Source organism: Bos javanicus, chromosome 28, assembly GCF_032452875.1.
Source record: "Bos javanicus breed banteng chromosome 28, ARS-OSU_banteng_1.0, whole genome shotgun sequence".
Classification (NCBI taxonomy): Eukaryota; Metazoa; Chordata; class Mammalia; order Artiodactyla; family Bovidae; genus Bos; species Bos javanicus.
Window position 1 is genome coordinate 18697684 of NC_083895.1, and position 15943 is coordinate 18713626.

At 37.4% G+C, this 15943-nt stretch overlaps 1 protein-coding gene across 4 annotated transcripts in view; it reads right to left on the reverse strand.

Annotated features, from left to right (window-relative positions):
• Nucleotides 1-15943, reverse strand: part of TMEM26 (transmembrane protein 26) — a 64443-nt gene that overhangs the window by 18552 nt on the left and 29948 nt on the right. For all 4 annotated transcript variants that reach the window (XM_061405078.1, XM_061405075.1, XM_061405077.1 and 1 more), the window contains one exon: nucleotides 6934-7154. In XM_061405078.1, coding sequence (XP_061261062.1) covers nucleotides 6934-7154 — 221 coding nt within the window. The remainder of the gene's footprint in view (nucleotides 1-6933; nucleotides 7155-15943) is intronic.

Here is a 15943-nt window from a genome sequence, read left to right on the forward strand (position 1 = left end):
GCTTTGCTTCTAAACAATTCAGAGGTCAAAGGAGAATTCACAGGAGAAATTGGAAAATAATTTGAATTGTATTAAACAAAAAAAGATAACATATCAAAGCTTATGAGATGCAGATAAACCAGGGCTTAGAGGGAAATTTATAACTTTAAATACCATACTAGAAAAGGGGAAAGAGTTCAAATCAATAAGCTTCCATCTTAAGAAACTAGAAAACAGAAGTGCAAATTAAATCCAAAGCAAACAGAAGGAAGGAAAAATTAAATATCAGAACACAAACCAATTAAATAGAAAACAGAATAATAATAGAAAAAAATCAGTGAAACCAAAAATTAGTTATTTTAAAAGACTGAGGAAACTGAGAAGTCTAAGGAAAAACGGAGAAGACACAAATGACCAACTCAGAACGAAAAGGGCAGGGTCATAATAAGTGACTCTACAGGAACTGACACAAGTATAAAGGAATAACAGAATGTTCAGCTTCATATGGAAAATAAACTTAGATAAAATGGAAGAAATCCTAAAATGTAAAATATAATAAAACTTGACCCAAGAGGAAACAGAATAACAGAGTAGACTTATAAGAAATAATGATCTTGAGTTGGTAATAAATATCATCCCACAAAGAAAAGCATAGGCTTAGACAGCTTCTTAAGTGAATTCTATAAAATATTTAAAGAAGAAATACCACCAGTCTTATACAGAGTCTTTCAGAAAATAAAGAGGGAATGATTCCTGAGATATTCACTGAGGGAATATTACCCTGATAGCAAAGCCAGGAAAAATGCCATTTGAAAATATTACTAAAAGACAGTGTGCTTTGTGAATATAGATGTAAAATGATTAACAAAGTGTTAGCAAACCAAATTCAACAGCATACAGAAAGGATTATACACCATAACCAAGTGATATTTATCCTAGGATTTACCATCTGAAAATTAGTTAATGCAATATACTATATTAATAGAATAAAGAACAGCCACTACATAACGATCATAAGAAAAACAGGAACGTATTTGACAAAATTAAATGTCCATAGAAAGGAGAGAGAAAGAAAGAGAGAGAACGGAAGAAATAAAGAACTCTCAGTAACCTAGATAGGGATTTCCTCTAAATGATCAAGGGCATCTAATAAAAATATCTGTGCAAAACCTACAGCTAGCAACATCCTTAAGTGAAAGACAGAATGCTCATCCTTTGAGATTTAAAAGTTCACTCATATTTATTTATTTTGGCCATGCCTCATGGCATGTGGAATCTTAGTTCCCCAGCCAGGGATGAAACCTGCACCCCCTGCAGTGGAGACATGGAGTCTTAAGAACTGGACTGCCAGGAAAGTCCCCACTCATACTTCTGTTCAACACTGTATGAGAAATTTTAGCTGGAGCAGTAAGGCAAGAAAAAGAAATAAAAGGCATATAGATTAGTAAGAATCAAAACTATCTTTGCTTTCAAATGATATTCTCCTGTATGTAAAAAGTCCTAAGGAGTCTACAAGACTAATAAGCATGATCAATGGGTACAAGAGAAGTCAGCTGTATTTCTATGTAGTGGTAATAAAACCATGAAAATGATATTAAGAAAACATTTCTATCAAAAAGAAAAAATATTTAGGAATAAATTTAGGAAAAGTGGTGTAAGACCTATATGTTGAAAATTATGAAACATTTCTAAGAGAAATCAAGGAAAATCTGAATAAATGATGACATCGTTAACATTCATGGGTTGGAAGACTTAATATTATAAAGATGCTGCTTCTTCATAAACTGATAGTAGTCATGGTGTTAGTTGCTCTGTCAAGTCCAACTCTGTGACGCCTCAGACTGTAGCTTATCAGGCTCCTCTGTTCATGGAATTCTCCAGGCCAGAATACTGGTGTAGGTAGCCACTCTATTCTCCAAGGGGTCTTCCCAATCCAGGGATTGAACCTGGGTCTCTTGTATTGCAGGCAGATTCTTTACTGTTGGAGCTACCAGGGAAGCCTGAGGCTTAGATTTAATACAATCCTTATGAAAACTCCAGCAGGATTTTTTGTGTTTTTTTTTTAGAATTTGACAAGCTAATAATAAAACGTATATGAAATTGCAAAGCATCTAGAAAAATCAGAACAATTTTTTTAAAGAATAATGCTAGAGAACTTAAGAATATCTAGTTTCAAAACTGATCATAAAATGTCAGTAATCACGGTAATGTGGTACTGGCATAAGGACAGACACACAGAGCAGATAGACACACAATAGAAAGTCCTGGAAAACTCCTTACATATGTGGTCAATTGATTTTTGACAAGGAGTGCCAAGTCATTTTAATAGGGAAGGGATAATGTTTTCAACAAATGGTGCCGAGACAGTTGGCCCAAGCTGGGACAAAAATTAGATCGGGGACAATGCCAAAACACAAAATGAAATAAGACAAAATATGAACTTAGACTCTTACCTCAAGGTACACAAAAATTAAGTCAAAATATTAGAGAAAAATATTTCTAATTTTTGGTGAGGAAAATATTTTTTTTCCTTTTTATTTAAAAAAAATTTATTATTATTATTTTTTTTTTTTACTTTACACCAAAGCCCTACATAGAAGAAAAAATGATAAATAGGATTTTATCAAAATTTAAAAAAAAAACTGTTCTTCAAATGAAATCATTAAAAAATAAAAGATTATATACTGGGAAAAATATTTACATTTATGTATCTAATAACAGACTTGTAACCAGAATATATAGACAACTTAATAAAAATTTAATCCAGTGAAACATGAGCAAAAATTTGAACAGATACTTCACCAAGGAAGATATATAAAAAGCTAATCAGCACGTGAAAGATACTCCACTTCATTAATCATTAAGAAAATGCAAATTAAAAACACAATACAATACTACTATGAGCCCACTAGAATGGTTATAATCATTAACACTGAAAAAAATGTGTTGGTGAAGATGTTGAGAAAATGGAACTCTCACACCTTGCTAGTGGGAGTGTTTTTACACAGGTATAGCCACTTTGGGGGCACCCCTGGTGGCTCAGTGGAAAAGAATCCATCTGCCAATGCAGGAGATATGAGTCCGATCCCTGGATTGGGAAGATCCCCTAGAGAAGGAAATGGCAACTCATTCCAGATTTCTTGTCTGGGAAATCCCATGGACAGAGGATCCTGGTGGGCTAGTTCCAGGGGATCGCAAAGAGCTGGACACGACTTAGCAACTAAACAGCAACAACAGCAATAACAAATAGCCATTTTGCAAACAGTTTGGCAGTTTCTTAAAAAGTTAAACATGTACTTAACATAAAATTGAGTCATTCTACTCCCACGTATCTATACAAGAGAAATGAAAACAGATGCATACAAAGGCTTGTAACTGAATGTTCCTAGCAATATCATTTTCAATAGCAAGAAAACTGACTACAGAATGGATACATAAAATGTGGTATATGCATAGGATACTAGTCAGCTATTAAAACAGAGCTAGACAACCCATACAGTGAACAATGGGAATGAACCACTGAAACATTATGCTATGTGAAAAAGCCAGACACAAAGACCATACACTTTATGATCCCATTTACATGAAATTTCTAGAAAAGGAATTTCTATAGTGATATAAAGCATATCAGTGGTTGCCTAGAGTTGACAGTGGGAGTGAGAATTGACCGCAAACAGACACAAGGAATATGGATTCTGGTGATAGTTACACAAGTCTATAAATTTCAAAATATCACTGAACCATAGAATTACAATAGATGCATTTGTGTTGTATCAAGTGGAGTTGTTATGAAAAACTTGCAATATCTCATGAGTCCATGCAAATTCATAAGAATCAGAAAGATGAACTTTGTGTAGGTATGTGGAAGGGAACTGATTTAGGTTAAAAAAAACAAACAAACTGGATTTGAAGTATTACCCAGGATGCAGGAAAGAGAGATAGACATCACTGTGATGTAACATCATCGCAGGTTTTCTCATAAACCTGTCAGCTCAAATTACAGAATAAAATAAAAAAGAAAAGAAACTGTTGTAATAATAAGTGATGCTAAGTAGGTTATAATGAAGTAACCCTCTTTTCTATATTACATGGGAACATCCTTTACATGTATATTAAATTTATGCTTTATGATTGTCTTTTTGAGGCCAAAAGGGAAAGCTATGCTGAGAGAGTTTAAGTCTTTCCTTTGAAAACATGGCAATCTGCAGTGTTTATGCTTACAGTATGGAACCTGAGATGAAGTCAGAACTTGGGAGGTGGGCCTTAGGTGGAAATAAAAACTCTCAGTTCTTTCTGAGCCTTGATTTTGGAGGCCTTGGGTTGTGATGGAGATATTCAGGAGTGCAGTGGAAACTACAGACGGTCTCTGACACAATGCAATTACATTAAAAATAAAATGATTTCATTTGAGATCATGAAACCCAAAAAGAAATTGAAAAATAATAACCCAAGCAGAGTTGATTCAGTTCTATTCTCAGGACTGGTATACGTTTAGAATGAGTAAAAAGATTTATAAAACACTCAGATGAATGTGCAGGGGGGAGAAGAAAATGCTGAATTGAAATTACCTGGGTGAGGACAGGACTGTGTATCCTTTCGCTCATCACTTGCTCCCTATTAGCTCCCCAATCTCCAGTAGCACTCTTTTGGCCCACACTACATAATCAGTCAAGAGTTGGTGAATGAATGATCTCTCATGACTTTCAGAGTGTTTTTTAAATTGCCTTGGACGATTGACATTTTAGTCATTAACTTACTTAATATTCAACATCTATTGGCAAACTGATCTATAAAATGCCTCTTGCCATCACTTGTGGATGGGCCTAAAACATTGAGCATTAAGATAGCCATAAAACCATAAAGATGTGAGAAAGATCAGATGAGTCCCTCAGAACGTATTGCTCCCTAAAGCCCCACCCCCGCCTTCTACCTTATATCCCTTGGATCTCACTAGATATTTGGCCATTTATGTGTTTATTTCTATATAGTTATAGGTGTGTGTGTGTGTGTGTGTGTGTGTGTGTGCGTGCATGCTCAGTCGTGTTTGACTCTTTGCAACCTCATGGACTGTAGCCCGCCAGGTTCCTCTGCCCATGGGATTTTCCAGGCAGGAATACTGGAGTGGGTTGCCCCTTCTTCCTGCAGGGGATCTTCCCAACCCAGAGATCGAACCTGTGTCTCTTGCATCTCCTGCACTGGCAGGTGGATTCTTTCCCACTGTGCCACCTGGGAAGCCCCATAGGTATAGTCAGCTGTGTGGTGCCTGTAGTTATTTGTTTTTATATGCTTGGTCATGATTTTTAAATGTTTTTCTTGTAACCTCACTGTATTATAAGTATTCTAATGTATCTGAAAATATGTTACACAATGTAAAGCACTGGCCACATGTAAGGTATTAAAGCCACAAAGCTAAAATCAACATTCTGGGGGCTTCTCTGGTGGTCCAGTGGGTAAGACACCTTGCTCACAATGCAGGGGGCCTGCTTCAATCACTAGTCAGGGAACTAGATCCCATATGCTGCAACTAACACCCTGCATAGCAAATTAAGTAAATATTCTTTAAAAAATAAAGTTGGCATTGTGAGGACAATGGATCAACTTAGACTAGATTTCTTTTTAAAATTCTATATCTACTTAAGATATGAGAAAGCAGTATAAATGGAACAGGAAATGATCGTATAAAGGTAACCTATGATAATGATACACTTTGTACTATAATTGGGATATTAAGTTTACTCAGTAGGTTAGTGTATTTTGCTCAGCTTTATGTTTCGTTATTTGAGAAACATAGCATAAAGTAAACGGTAGCATTAAAAGCCAGACTCATTGCAATTTATTTTTATAGCATACTGCATAACAACCTGAGCTGAAAGTACATTCAGGCACTGAGACTTAAATCCCTAAAGGTAAGTAGTTCCATAAACAGATGTGATCATGGATTCTGGGTTTATTTGCTTGTGGCAAAAATAAAAGTACCAACTCAATAAGTTTTAATTTATAGGCATCTACACCAGATAGCCTTTGGGCACTTCGAACAAAACTGATTAAAAATAAAATTTAGGAAAATAAAACCTAATCTGCCCCGTTCTCCATTCATACCAGGGAATATAAATTCCTCAGTCAGCTAGGGGAGAGAGTCCTCCATGCCTCCTCGAAGTACTTTCCTGGAATAGCAGCTCTGCTCTGCAAGAGACACTTAAGATTGCCTGCATTCCTGGACACTTGAGAATGTGAAAGAGGAGCCAGGGACAGTTTTCAGGTAACCATGGCTTCACCTAACCTGTGGTCATGCAAATAGGCAAAGTGTCTCTGTTCTTACCCATGGAAAATATTATCTGCCTTTTTTCTGTAGCAACAATGTCCTTTACAGATTCAGTCAGACATGACTGAGTGACTAACACACACACACACAACTTTCTTTACATATTCATATACAAGTACTATATATATATACATAGCACATATATATGGCACATACATACATATATATATATGTATATGTATATGCATGTGTGCATGCTGGATCCCTTCAGTCACGTACAACTCTTTACAACCCGATGGACTAGAGCCTGCCATGCTCCTCTGTCCATGGGATTCTCCAGGCAAGAAGACTGGAGTGGATTGCTGTGTCCTTCTCCAGGGGATCTTCCCCACCAAAGGATCAAACGGACATCTGTTATGTCTCCTGCATTGGTAGGTGGCTTCTTTACCACTGGAGCCATATAGGAAACCCAGATATGTGCATACATGTGTGTGTGTGTGTGTGTGTGTGTGCACGTTGGGGTACTGGTACCTAACATATACCTGAACAGCAACAAATTCTATTATTCTACCACTGGACATATGATATACGGAAAAAGCTTTATTAATGCAAAATATAAATAATAGAACAAAAAAGCAGGTGTGTGGGCCTGACCTTGAAAAGTAGGTCTTTTCATCGCAGGGCCTACTTACCTCACATTTTCTTCTTCCAGGGTCTCACTTGTGAATTCCAATATGTCAGCAGCTGTCCCCACAAACATAAGGAGAAGTTGAGAGAGTTGATCCCGAGTGATCCCACTTCCAATGGGGAGAAGCCATCTTCCAATTATTAGCATTAGAAGGAATGTCTGATGGAGTCCCAAAGTCCAGACTTTCTCACATACTGTAGATAAGTTATTTACAAAAACTTTGGCCTGTTTAACAGAAATGTTATACAGACAGAGGAATTATGAACTAGAACCTTATAAAGGCCTTTTTCACCATGGTTTTCAATGAAGAGTCAGCTTTTGTGGAAGAGCATTTCCAGAAAATGATTCTTCATTTATTAAGGAAAGTCAAACTCTTTTTAGCTGAATAATCTTATAAAAAAGAAAAAATGCTAATGTCTCTTTAAAATGGGGCAGCCTTATAACTGAAAGTAATTTAAATGTTTTACTTAGTAGTGAGGTTGTACTTATATTTTAAATGCTAATTTTGCAACTTTTCACAGACAGTTTCTCATATTATTTCATTAGTCTCTGTAATAAGTATAACACATAGCAACATTTTTTAAATTCCATATTAAAAATTTTTAATTCCTATATTTTTATAGATTTCAAATTTGAATTTACTAATCTGGTAATATTTTCAGCATGGTAAAGATCTTCTCCTTTGATTTTTATTGCTTTAAAATACTATCAAAGGAGAAAACATATATAATGTTTATTACCTAAAAGAAACAGAATAATTATAAGGTTATTTTTATTCTGAACATTTATTATTAAAAAATCTATAAGCAAGCAACCAAATTTCTTCTGCCCTTATTCTTGGACTCTGGAGAAAATTTCCATCCCATTAATGTATTCCAAATACTATCTCTTGCCCACTTAACATCTAGTGTTAATATCTTATTGGCCTTATAGGTTATGATCTTCTAAAGACTACAGGGGTGTAGATCTCCAGTGGATGGACAGTGATTCCAACTGATTTATACAAGTGACTTAACTATATTTCTACAAATTTATTTACCCCTCTTGATCACATGCTGAGGTCAATGTAAAGGTGATGGGAGAGAAAGATACATCAGTATGCTAACCTGATTGAAACCATGCACGAAGATCAATAACCTTTCATTTGCACATTGCATTATATGTCTTCTACGACTCTTCCCATTGGCTGTTGTTAGTCACTAAGTCATGTCTGACACTCTTGCGACTCCATGGGCTCTAGTCCTCCAGCCTCCTTGATCCATGGGATTTTCCAGGCAAGAATACCGGAGTGGGTTACCATTTTCTCCTCCAGGGCATCTTCCCCACCCAGAGATCAAACCCATGGCTCCTGCATTGGCAGGAGGACTCTTGACCACTGCGCCACCAGGGAAACACTGATGAGTCTTTCCAAACATCTTATTTGATTCTCACAGGATGCGTGTTGTAGTAGTTGCTGTTGAGTTGCTAAATCATGTCTGACTCTTACAACCCCATGGAATGTAGACCACCAGGTTCGTCTGTCCATGGGATTTCCGAAGCAAGAACACTGGAGTGGGTTGCCATTTCCTTCTCCAGGGGATCTTCCTGACCCAGGGATTGAACCTGTGTCTCCTGCTTGGCACTCCTCTCTACCACTGAGCCACCTAGGATATAGGAATGTATGCTAGCAGGGTAAATATGAATGTTTTCAATTACCAGATGATAAACTGAGAGACAGTGAGGTTGATTTGTTCAAAGTGACATGAGTAAGCTGTGACTGAAGGTTGAATTAGAACCCAAAACTAGTTCTGTTAAGCTCAATAGAATCAATAGCCTATCTTACTATTGAAAACACGGTTCAGTGAAAGGGGCCTTAGTCTTGAGAGTCTCATCGGCCATAGTTAGTTTGCCAAATATCAAACATGGGAAGAACAAAGAACAGGTTCTATTTTGGCTGAAAACCTTCCCTATTGTTAATATAAGCACCTAAAAATATAAAGGGCAGAGGACATCAAGAAGGCAGAGGAGTAAGTGGACAGTACATCTTTCTCCACGGCTACATCAGGAATACACTTTCAGACACAGAAGTGCATGCAGAACACCAGCTGAGAGCAGACAGGAGTATGTGACCAGTGGAAAAGAATATACAGAACCACGCAAAACTCAGTAGGATGAAGGAACTAGGGGGAGAAACAGGAGTGTTAATAGGACAGGACCTGCCCTCAGCGGGTGGGGGAACTGAAGCAGGGGTCACCCAGTCCCCACATTGGGGCAATCGTCTGAGACAGAGGAGAAACATTTAAGGCTGAGAGTGAAATAGCTGATCTGTGGCAGCCTAAATGGAAAGAGAATCAGACAGTCCTTGTTGCAGCCTACACACCCCAGACAGGAATGCTGGTCCCTCCAAATGTGCAGCAGCTGGGAGCTGGAGTTTAGGGACTGTGGAGCAATCCCAGGACAAGGACTGCTGTTGACTGAGAAAGATGGAGTGAGGGGATGTGAGGTAGGAGATTGTGATGGGAAATGCCGGTAGAGGAAAGCCAGGCAGCCATGTAAGCAAGGGGATGCTGCCGAGTCATGCATGGTGGGTGGAGCCATCATCGTAGCCTCTCTCTCCCCACAAGCCAGCATCCGCAGCTGAACAATAGAGATGCTGGCCCATTCTAAAGCCTAATGCACTGAACTACAGAGTAGGACCCCACTGAGGGTGCTCCTTTAAATGACTGATGCACCAGTCTACAGAGTAGGACTCCAGCCAGGGGGCCCCCCTCTATGTGCCTGATGCACTGAACTACAGAATAGGACCCCAGGCAAGGGAGCTTTCTAAGTACCTCAACAAGTGGAGCTACAGAGAAAGACTGGCCAATGAGGCCTGATCGCCATCTACAAGAGGCTTGAAAAAGACTCTGATAGGGCCATAACTCCTGTGGCCGAGGCAGTCCGTGTTCCTGCACGCTTGGCACTGCCAGGGTCCCCACAAGACAAGCAGTGGTGCCACCTTCATGCTCAACTCTCACTGGGGCAGAGCTGCCACAGGCAAAAAAAGTCTTGTGTCTATGCACACAGGTTCACTTTAGTTGTGTCCGACTCTTTGCAACCCTGTAGACTGTGGCCTGCCAGGCTTCTTTGTCAGAGAGGGGGGCTCTCCAGGCAAGAATACTGGAGCATATTGGCCAATACTGGTTGCCATACTCTTCTAGAGTACTGTATTTCCTGCTGCCATAGCCACCAACTCCCCTGAGTACCTGGTGCTGCCAGAACCCCTCTAACTCAAGCAGCTGCCACCTCCACACCTGGCCCTCAAAGGGGCAAACCTGGGTCCTCCAGGGCAGCCTCAGGAGCAAACCCCAGTGGATGGCCCACATGTAGAGGTGGAAATAAAACCACAATCGAAACCCAGGGGCAGTGTGGCTAAGGAAGAAGACCCAAAAACCTTCCCACCAGCTGTACAAGTTGCAGATTAAATCCATGATCAACTAGGTAGACTGTATGTCTATGGAATATATAAAAGGCCATTGAGAGCTCCCACAAAAGAAAACGCACTAGTTCTGATAGCTGTGGACATTGGAGACAAGAACCCACTGGAATAGGATCAGATTAGAATCTGAGCTGCCCCCACAGCAGGTCCAGAGATCAGCAAGCACAGTGTTGGAGGGCATCCTAGGGAGGTAAGGTGGACTGTGTCTCCCAGCGAGGGAAAGGACTCTGACAGCAGTGACTCAGGAAAAACATTTATTATTCTTATTTTTTGACTTGTTCTGTAGATTCTTTTAGATTTTTCCCCCTTTTCCCCCCTCTGTTGTAGTTGTCAATATTATTGGCACTATGAAATCCAATTAGGCTTTAGAGCTTTTCTTTTTTTTTCCCTCAGTCACATTTTTTATTGTTGTTATAAACTTCTGCCTCTCTGTAGGGCTTTTGCAGTTTTGTGGAGTTTTCCTTTTTTATTTTTCGTTTCTCTTTTTTTTAATTTTAATTTTTAGTTTTTTAAACTTATTATTATTTCTACATTTATTCTTTTGCTGGCTTTTCCTACTGTTCTTTTCCCCTTGCAGTTAATCTTTAACAAATATAAATCTTCCTTATCCACCTCTGTCTAACTTTGCATATATATTCTTTTATTCTTTTCTTTCTCTCCTTTCCTCTCAACATATTTGTTAGTTTTATTTTCATTGCTTTATTGCACAGTTTGCATCTTGCTTTAGTTTTGTTTTCCTGTTTGTGCTTTAGTTAGTTTTGTTCTGGTAGATATAATTTTTGGTTTCCTTAGTTTGCCAGGTCAATCTATTGTACTTTATTTTTGCTGGGCTGTTTTGATTTTGCTTATGGGTATATATGTATATTCAGTCACACCTTTTATTGTTGTTATAAGCCTCTCCCTCTACATGGGGCTTTTGCAATTTTGAGGCATTTCCTTTTATTTTCTCTATTTTCTCTCTTCTTTTTTTCCTTTTCTCTTTTTTATAATTGCAATTTTTAATTTTTTTTAAACTAAATTTTTTCTATATATTCCTTTGTTTCCCTTTCCTACTATTCTCTTCCCCTTGCAGTTAATCTTTAATGTATATAAATCTTCTGCACCTACGTCTATTTAAATTTGCATATCTATTCTTTCTTTTTTTTCTTTCATTCCTTTCCTCTCAACATATTTGTTAGTTTTGCTTTCATTGCTTTATTCCCCACTTGGTACCTTGCTTTAGTTTTGCTTTCCAGTTTGTGCTTTAGTTAGTTTTTTTCTTAAGTAGTAAATATAATTTTTGATTTTCTTTGTTTGTTGGGTCAATCTACTGTAGTTTATTTTTGTTGGACTGTTTTGACTTTTCTCATGGGTGTATATGTATATTCCATTATTTTAATTATTATTTGCCTGATTTTGTAACTACCATTTGTCTGGGGTTCATCTCTGGTTTCTCATCTTTGGATATTTGTTTTAATCTTACTTAATGCCATAACAAACCACTTGTGGAGTCTTCATTCCTGACCAGAGATCAAGCTCTGAGCCTTTGGAGTGGGAGAACTGACTCCAAGACCCTAGACTACCAGACAAATAACCTTAGGGAGTATCAGATAGTGAGAACTCACACAAATGAAACCACTTGAATACCAGACCCAGCATCACCCAACCACCAGTAGCACCCTGTGCAGAATGCCTCATCTAAACAATGAAAAAACCAAAAATACAAACCCAATCATCAGCAGACAGGAGTACCACCTCACTCAGCCTTGCCCATCAGAGAAAAACAAACAAAAACTCAACACAAATCTCACCCTATATGAAGCTTACACAAACCACTGGACCAATGTTAGGGGAGCAGAAACCAAAAGGAAGATAGAATCCAACTTTCTTCAAGGAAGGAATTCAACTTTCCTGGAAGCCTGGGAAAAGGAGACCTCAAACACAATAAGTTAAAATAATAAATAATGAGAAGGCAGAGAAATACTACACAAATGAAGGAAAAAGTCCAATAAATGTCCAAATACAAAGTTCAAATAAATGAAGAGGAAACAGGAAAACTACCTTTAAAAGAATTCAGAATAATGCAAATAAAGATGATCAAGAATAATGAAAATAAAGATGATCAAAACCCTTAAAACAAAATGGAGAAAATGGAAGTACCAATTAACAAAGACCTAGAAGAATTAAAGAAAAAACATAAGAGACAAACAACACAATAACTGAAATTAAAAATACTCTAGAAGGAATCACTAGCAGAATATCTGAAACAGAAGCTGGAAGATAAAATGGTGGAAATAACGTCTGAAATGCAGAACAAAGTAAAAGGAATGGAAAGAACTGAGGATAGTCTCAGACCTCTGGGACAATACCAAACACACCAACATTCGAATTATAGGGTTCCCAGAAGAAGAACTCTTGCCTGGAAAATCCCATGGACGGAGGAGCCTGGTAGACTGCAGTCCATGGGGTCGCTGAGGGTCGGACACGACTGAGCGACTTCACTTTCACTTTTCACTTTCCTGCATTGGAGAAGGAAATGGCAACCCACTCCAGCATTCTTGCCTGGAGAATCCCAGGGATGGGGGAGCCTGGTGGGCTGCCATCTATGGGGTTGCACAGAGTCAGACACGACTGAAGTGACTTAGCAGCAGCAGCAGCAGAAGAAGAGAAAAAGAAAGGGTTTGAGAAATTTTTTGAAGAGATTATAGTTGAAATTTTCCCCAACATGGAAAAGGAAATAGCCAAGAGGCACAGAGTCCCATACAGGATAAACCCAAGGAGAAACACGCCAAGACACATACTAATCAAACTAACAAAGACTAATAAACACAAAGAAAGTATATTAAAAACAGCAAGGGAGAAGCAACCAGTAACATACAAGGGAAACCCCATATGCTTAACAGCTAATCTTTCAGCAGACTCTGCAAGCCAGAAGGGAATGGCAGGATATGTTTAAAGCACTGAAAGGGAAAAATCTCCAACCAAGATAACTACCCAGCAAGGATCTCATTCAAAATTGATGGAGAAATAAAAAGCTTTTCAGATAAGCAAAAGTTAAGAGAATTCAGTACCAGGAAACCAGCTTTACAACAAATGTTAAATGGAATTATATAGTCAAGAAATACAAAAGAAAAAAGATCTACAAAATCAACCCCAAAGAATTAAGAAAATGGCAATAGGAACATATATATCAATAACTACTTTAAATATAAATGTATTAAATGCTCCAAGCAAAAGACACAGACTGGCTGAATGGATACAAAAACAAGACCCATATATATTCTGTCTACAAGAAACCCACATCAGACCTAAAGACACATATAGACTGAAAGTAAGAGGATGGAAAAATATATTCCATGCAAACGGGAGGCAAAGGAAAGCTGGAGTAGCAATCCTCATATCAGACAAAATAGACCTTAAAATAAAGATTACAAGCTACAAGGAAGGACACTACATAGTGATCAAAGGATCAATCCAAGAGGAAGACAGAACATTTGTAAATATCTATACACTCAACATAGGAGCACCTTAATACATAAGACAAACACTAACAGACATAAAAGGAGAAATTGACAGTAACACAATAATAGTAGGAGATTTTAACATCCCACTCACACCAATGGACACATCATCAAAACAGAAATTAATAAGGAAACACAAGTCTTAAATGATATATTAGATGAGATGGATCTCATTGATATCTTCAAGACGTTCCATCAAAATGCAGAATACCTTCTCAAGTGCACATGGAACATTCTCCAGGATAGACCACATCTTGAGTCACAAATTAAACCTCAGTTATTTAAAAACATTGAAATCATATCAAGCATCTTCTCCAACCACAGTGCTATGAAGCTAGATGTCAATTACAAGAAAAAAGCTGGAAGAAACACAAACACATGGAGATTAAACAACACATTAAAAAATAATGAACAGGTTACAGAAGAAATCAAAAGGGAAATCAAAAAATTTCTAGAAACAAATTACAATAAAACATGACAACTCAAAACCTATGGGATGCAGCAAAATCAGTTCTAAGACGAAGTTTTAGCAACATAATCCTACCTCAAGAAACAAGAAAAACATTGAATAGACAACCTAACTTTACACCTAAAACAACTGGAAAAAGAAGAACAACAAAGAAAACAAAAACACAAAATTAGTAGAAGGAAAGAAATGATAAAGATCTGAGCAGAACTAAATGAAAAATAAAGAATGAAACACTATTAAAGGTTAATAAAACTTAAAGATGGTTCTTTGAGAAGATAAACACAATTGACAAATCTTTAGCCAGACTCATCAAGAAGAGAAGAGAGAAGAATCAAATCAACAAAATTAGAAATGAAAAAGGAGAGGTTACAACAGATAATGCAGAAATCCAAAGGATTATAAAAGACTTATGAACAACTATATGGCAATAAAATGGATAACCTGGAAGAAATGGACAGAGTGTTAGAAAAGTTCAATCTTCCAAGACTGAACCAGGAAGAAATAGAAATTATGAACAACCCAATTGCAAGCACTGCAATGGAAGCTTTGATAAAAAATCTGCCAAAAAAAACAAAAGCCCAGAACCAGAGGGCTTTACAGGAGAATTCTATCAAATATTTAGAAAAGAGCTAATGCCTATACTTCTAAAACTCTTTCAAAAAATTGCAGAGGAAAGAACACTTCCAAACTCATTCTATGAGGCCACCATCACCCTGATACCAAAACCAGATAAAGACAGCACAAAAAAAGAAAACTACAGGCCAATATCACTGATGAACATAGATGCAAAAATCCTTAACAAAATTTTAGCAAACAATTCAGCAACACATCAGAAGGCTCATACACTATGATCAAATTGGGTTTATTCCAGGGATGCAAGGATTCTTCAATATACAGAAGTCAATCAATGTGATATACCATATTAACAAATTGAAAGATAAAAACCATATGATCATCTCAATAGATGCAGAAAAAGCCTGTGACAAAATTCAGCACCCATTTATGATTAAAACTCTTCAAAAAATGGGCATAGAAGGAACCTACCTCAACATAGTAAGGACCATATATGATAAGCCTATAGCAAACATTATTCTCAATGGTGAAAACCTGAAAGTATTCTCCCTAAGATCAGGAACAAGACAAGGGTGTACACTTTCGCCACTATTATTCAACATAGTTCTGGGAAGTCCTAGCTACAGCAACCAGAGAAGAAAAAGAAATAAAAGGAATCCAGATTGGAAAAGAAGTAAAGCTCTCACTGTTTGTAAATGACATGATACTGTACATAGAAAACCCTAAAGATAGTATCAGAAAATTACTAGAGCTAATCAGTGCATTTAGCAAAGTTTCAGGATACAAAATCAATACACAGAAATTACTTGCATTTCTATATGCTAACAATGAAAAATCAGAAAGAAAAATGAAGGAATCAATCCCATTTAGCATTGCAACAAAAAGAATTAAATATCTAGGAATAAACTTATCTAAGGACACAAAATAACTGTACACAGAAAATTATAAAACACTAATGAAAGATATCAAAGATGACATAAACAGATGGAGAGATACTCCATGTTCCTGGGTAGGA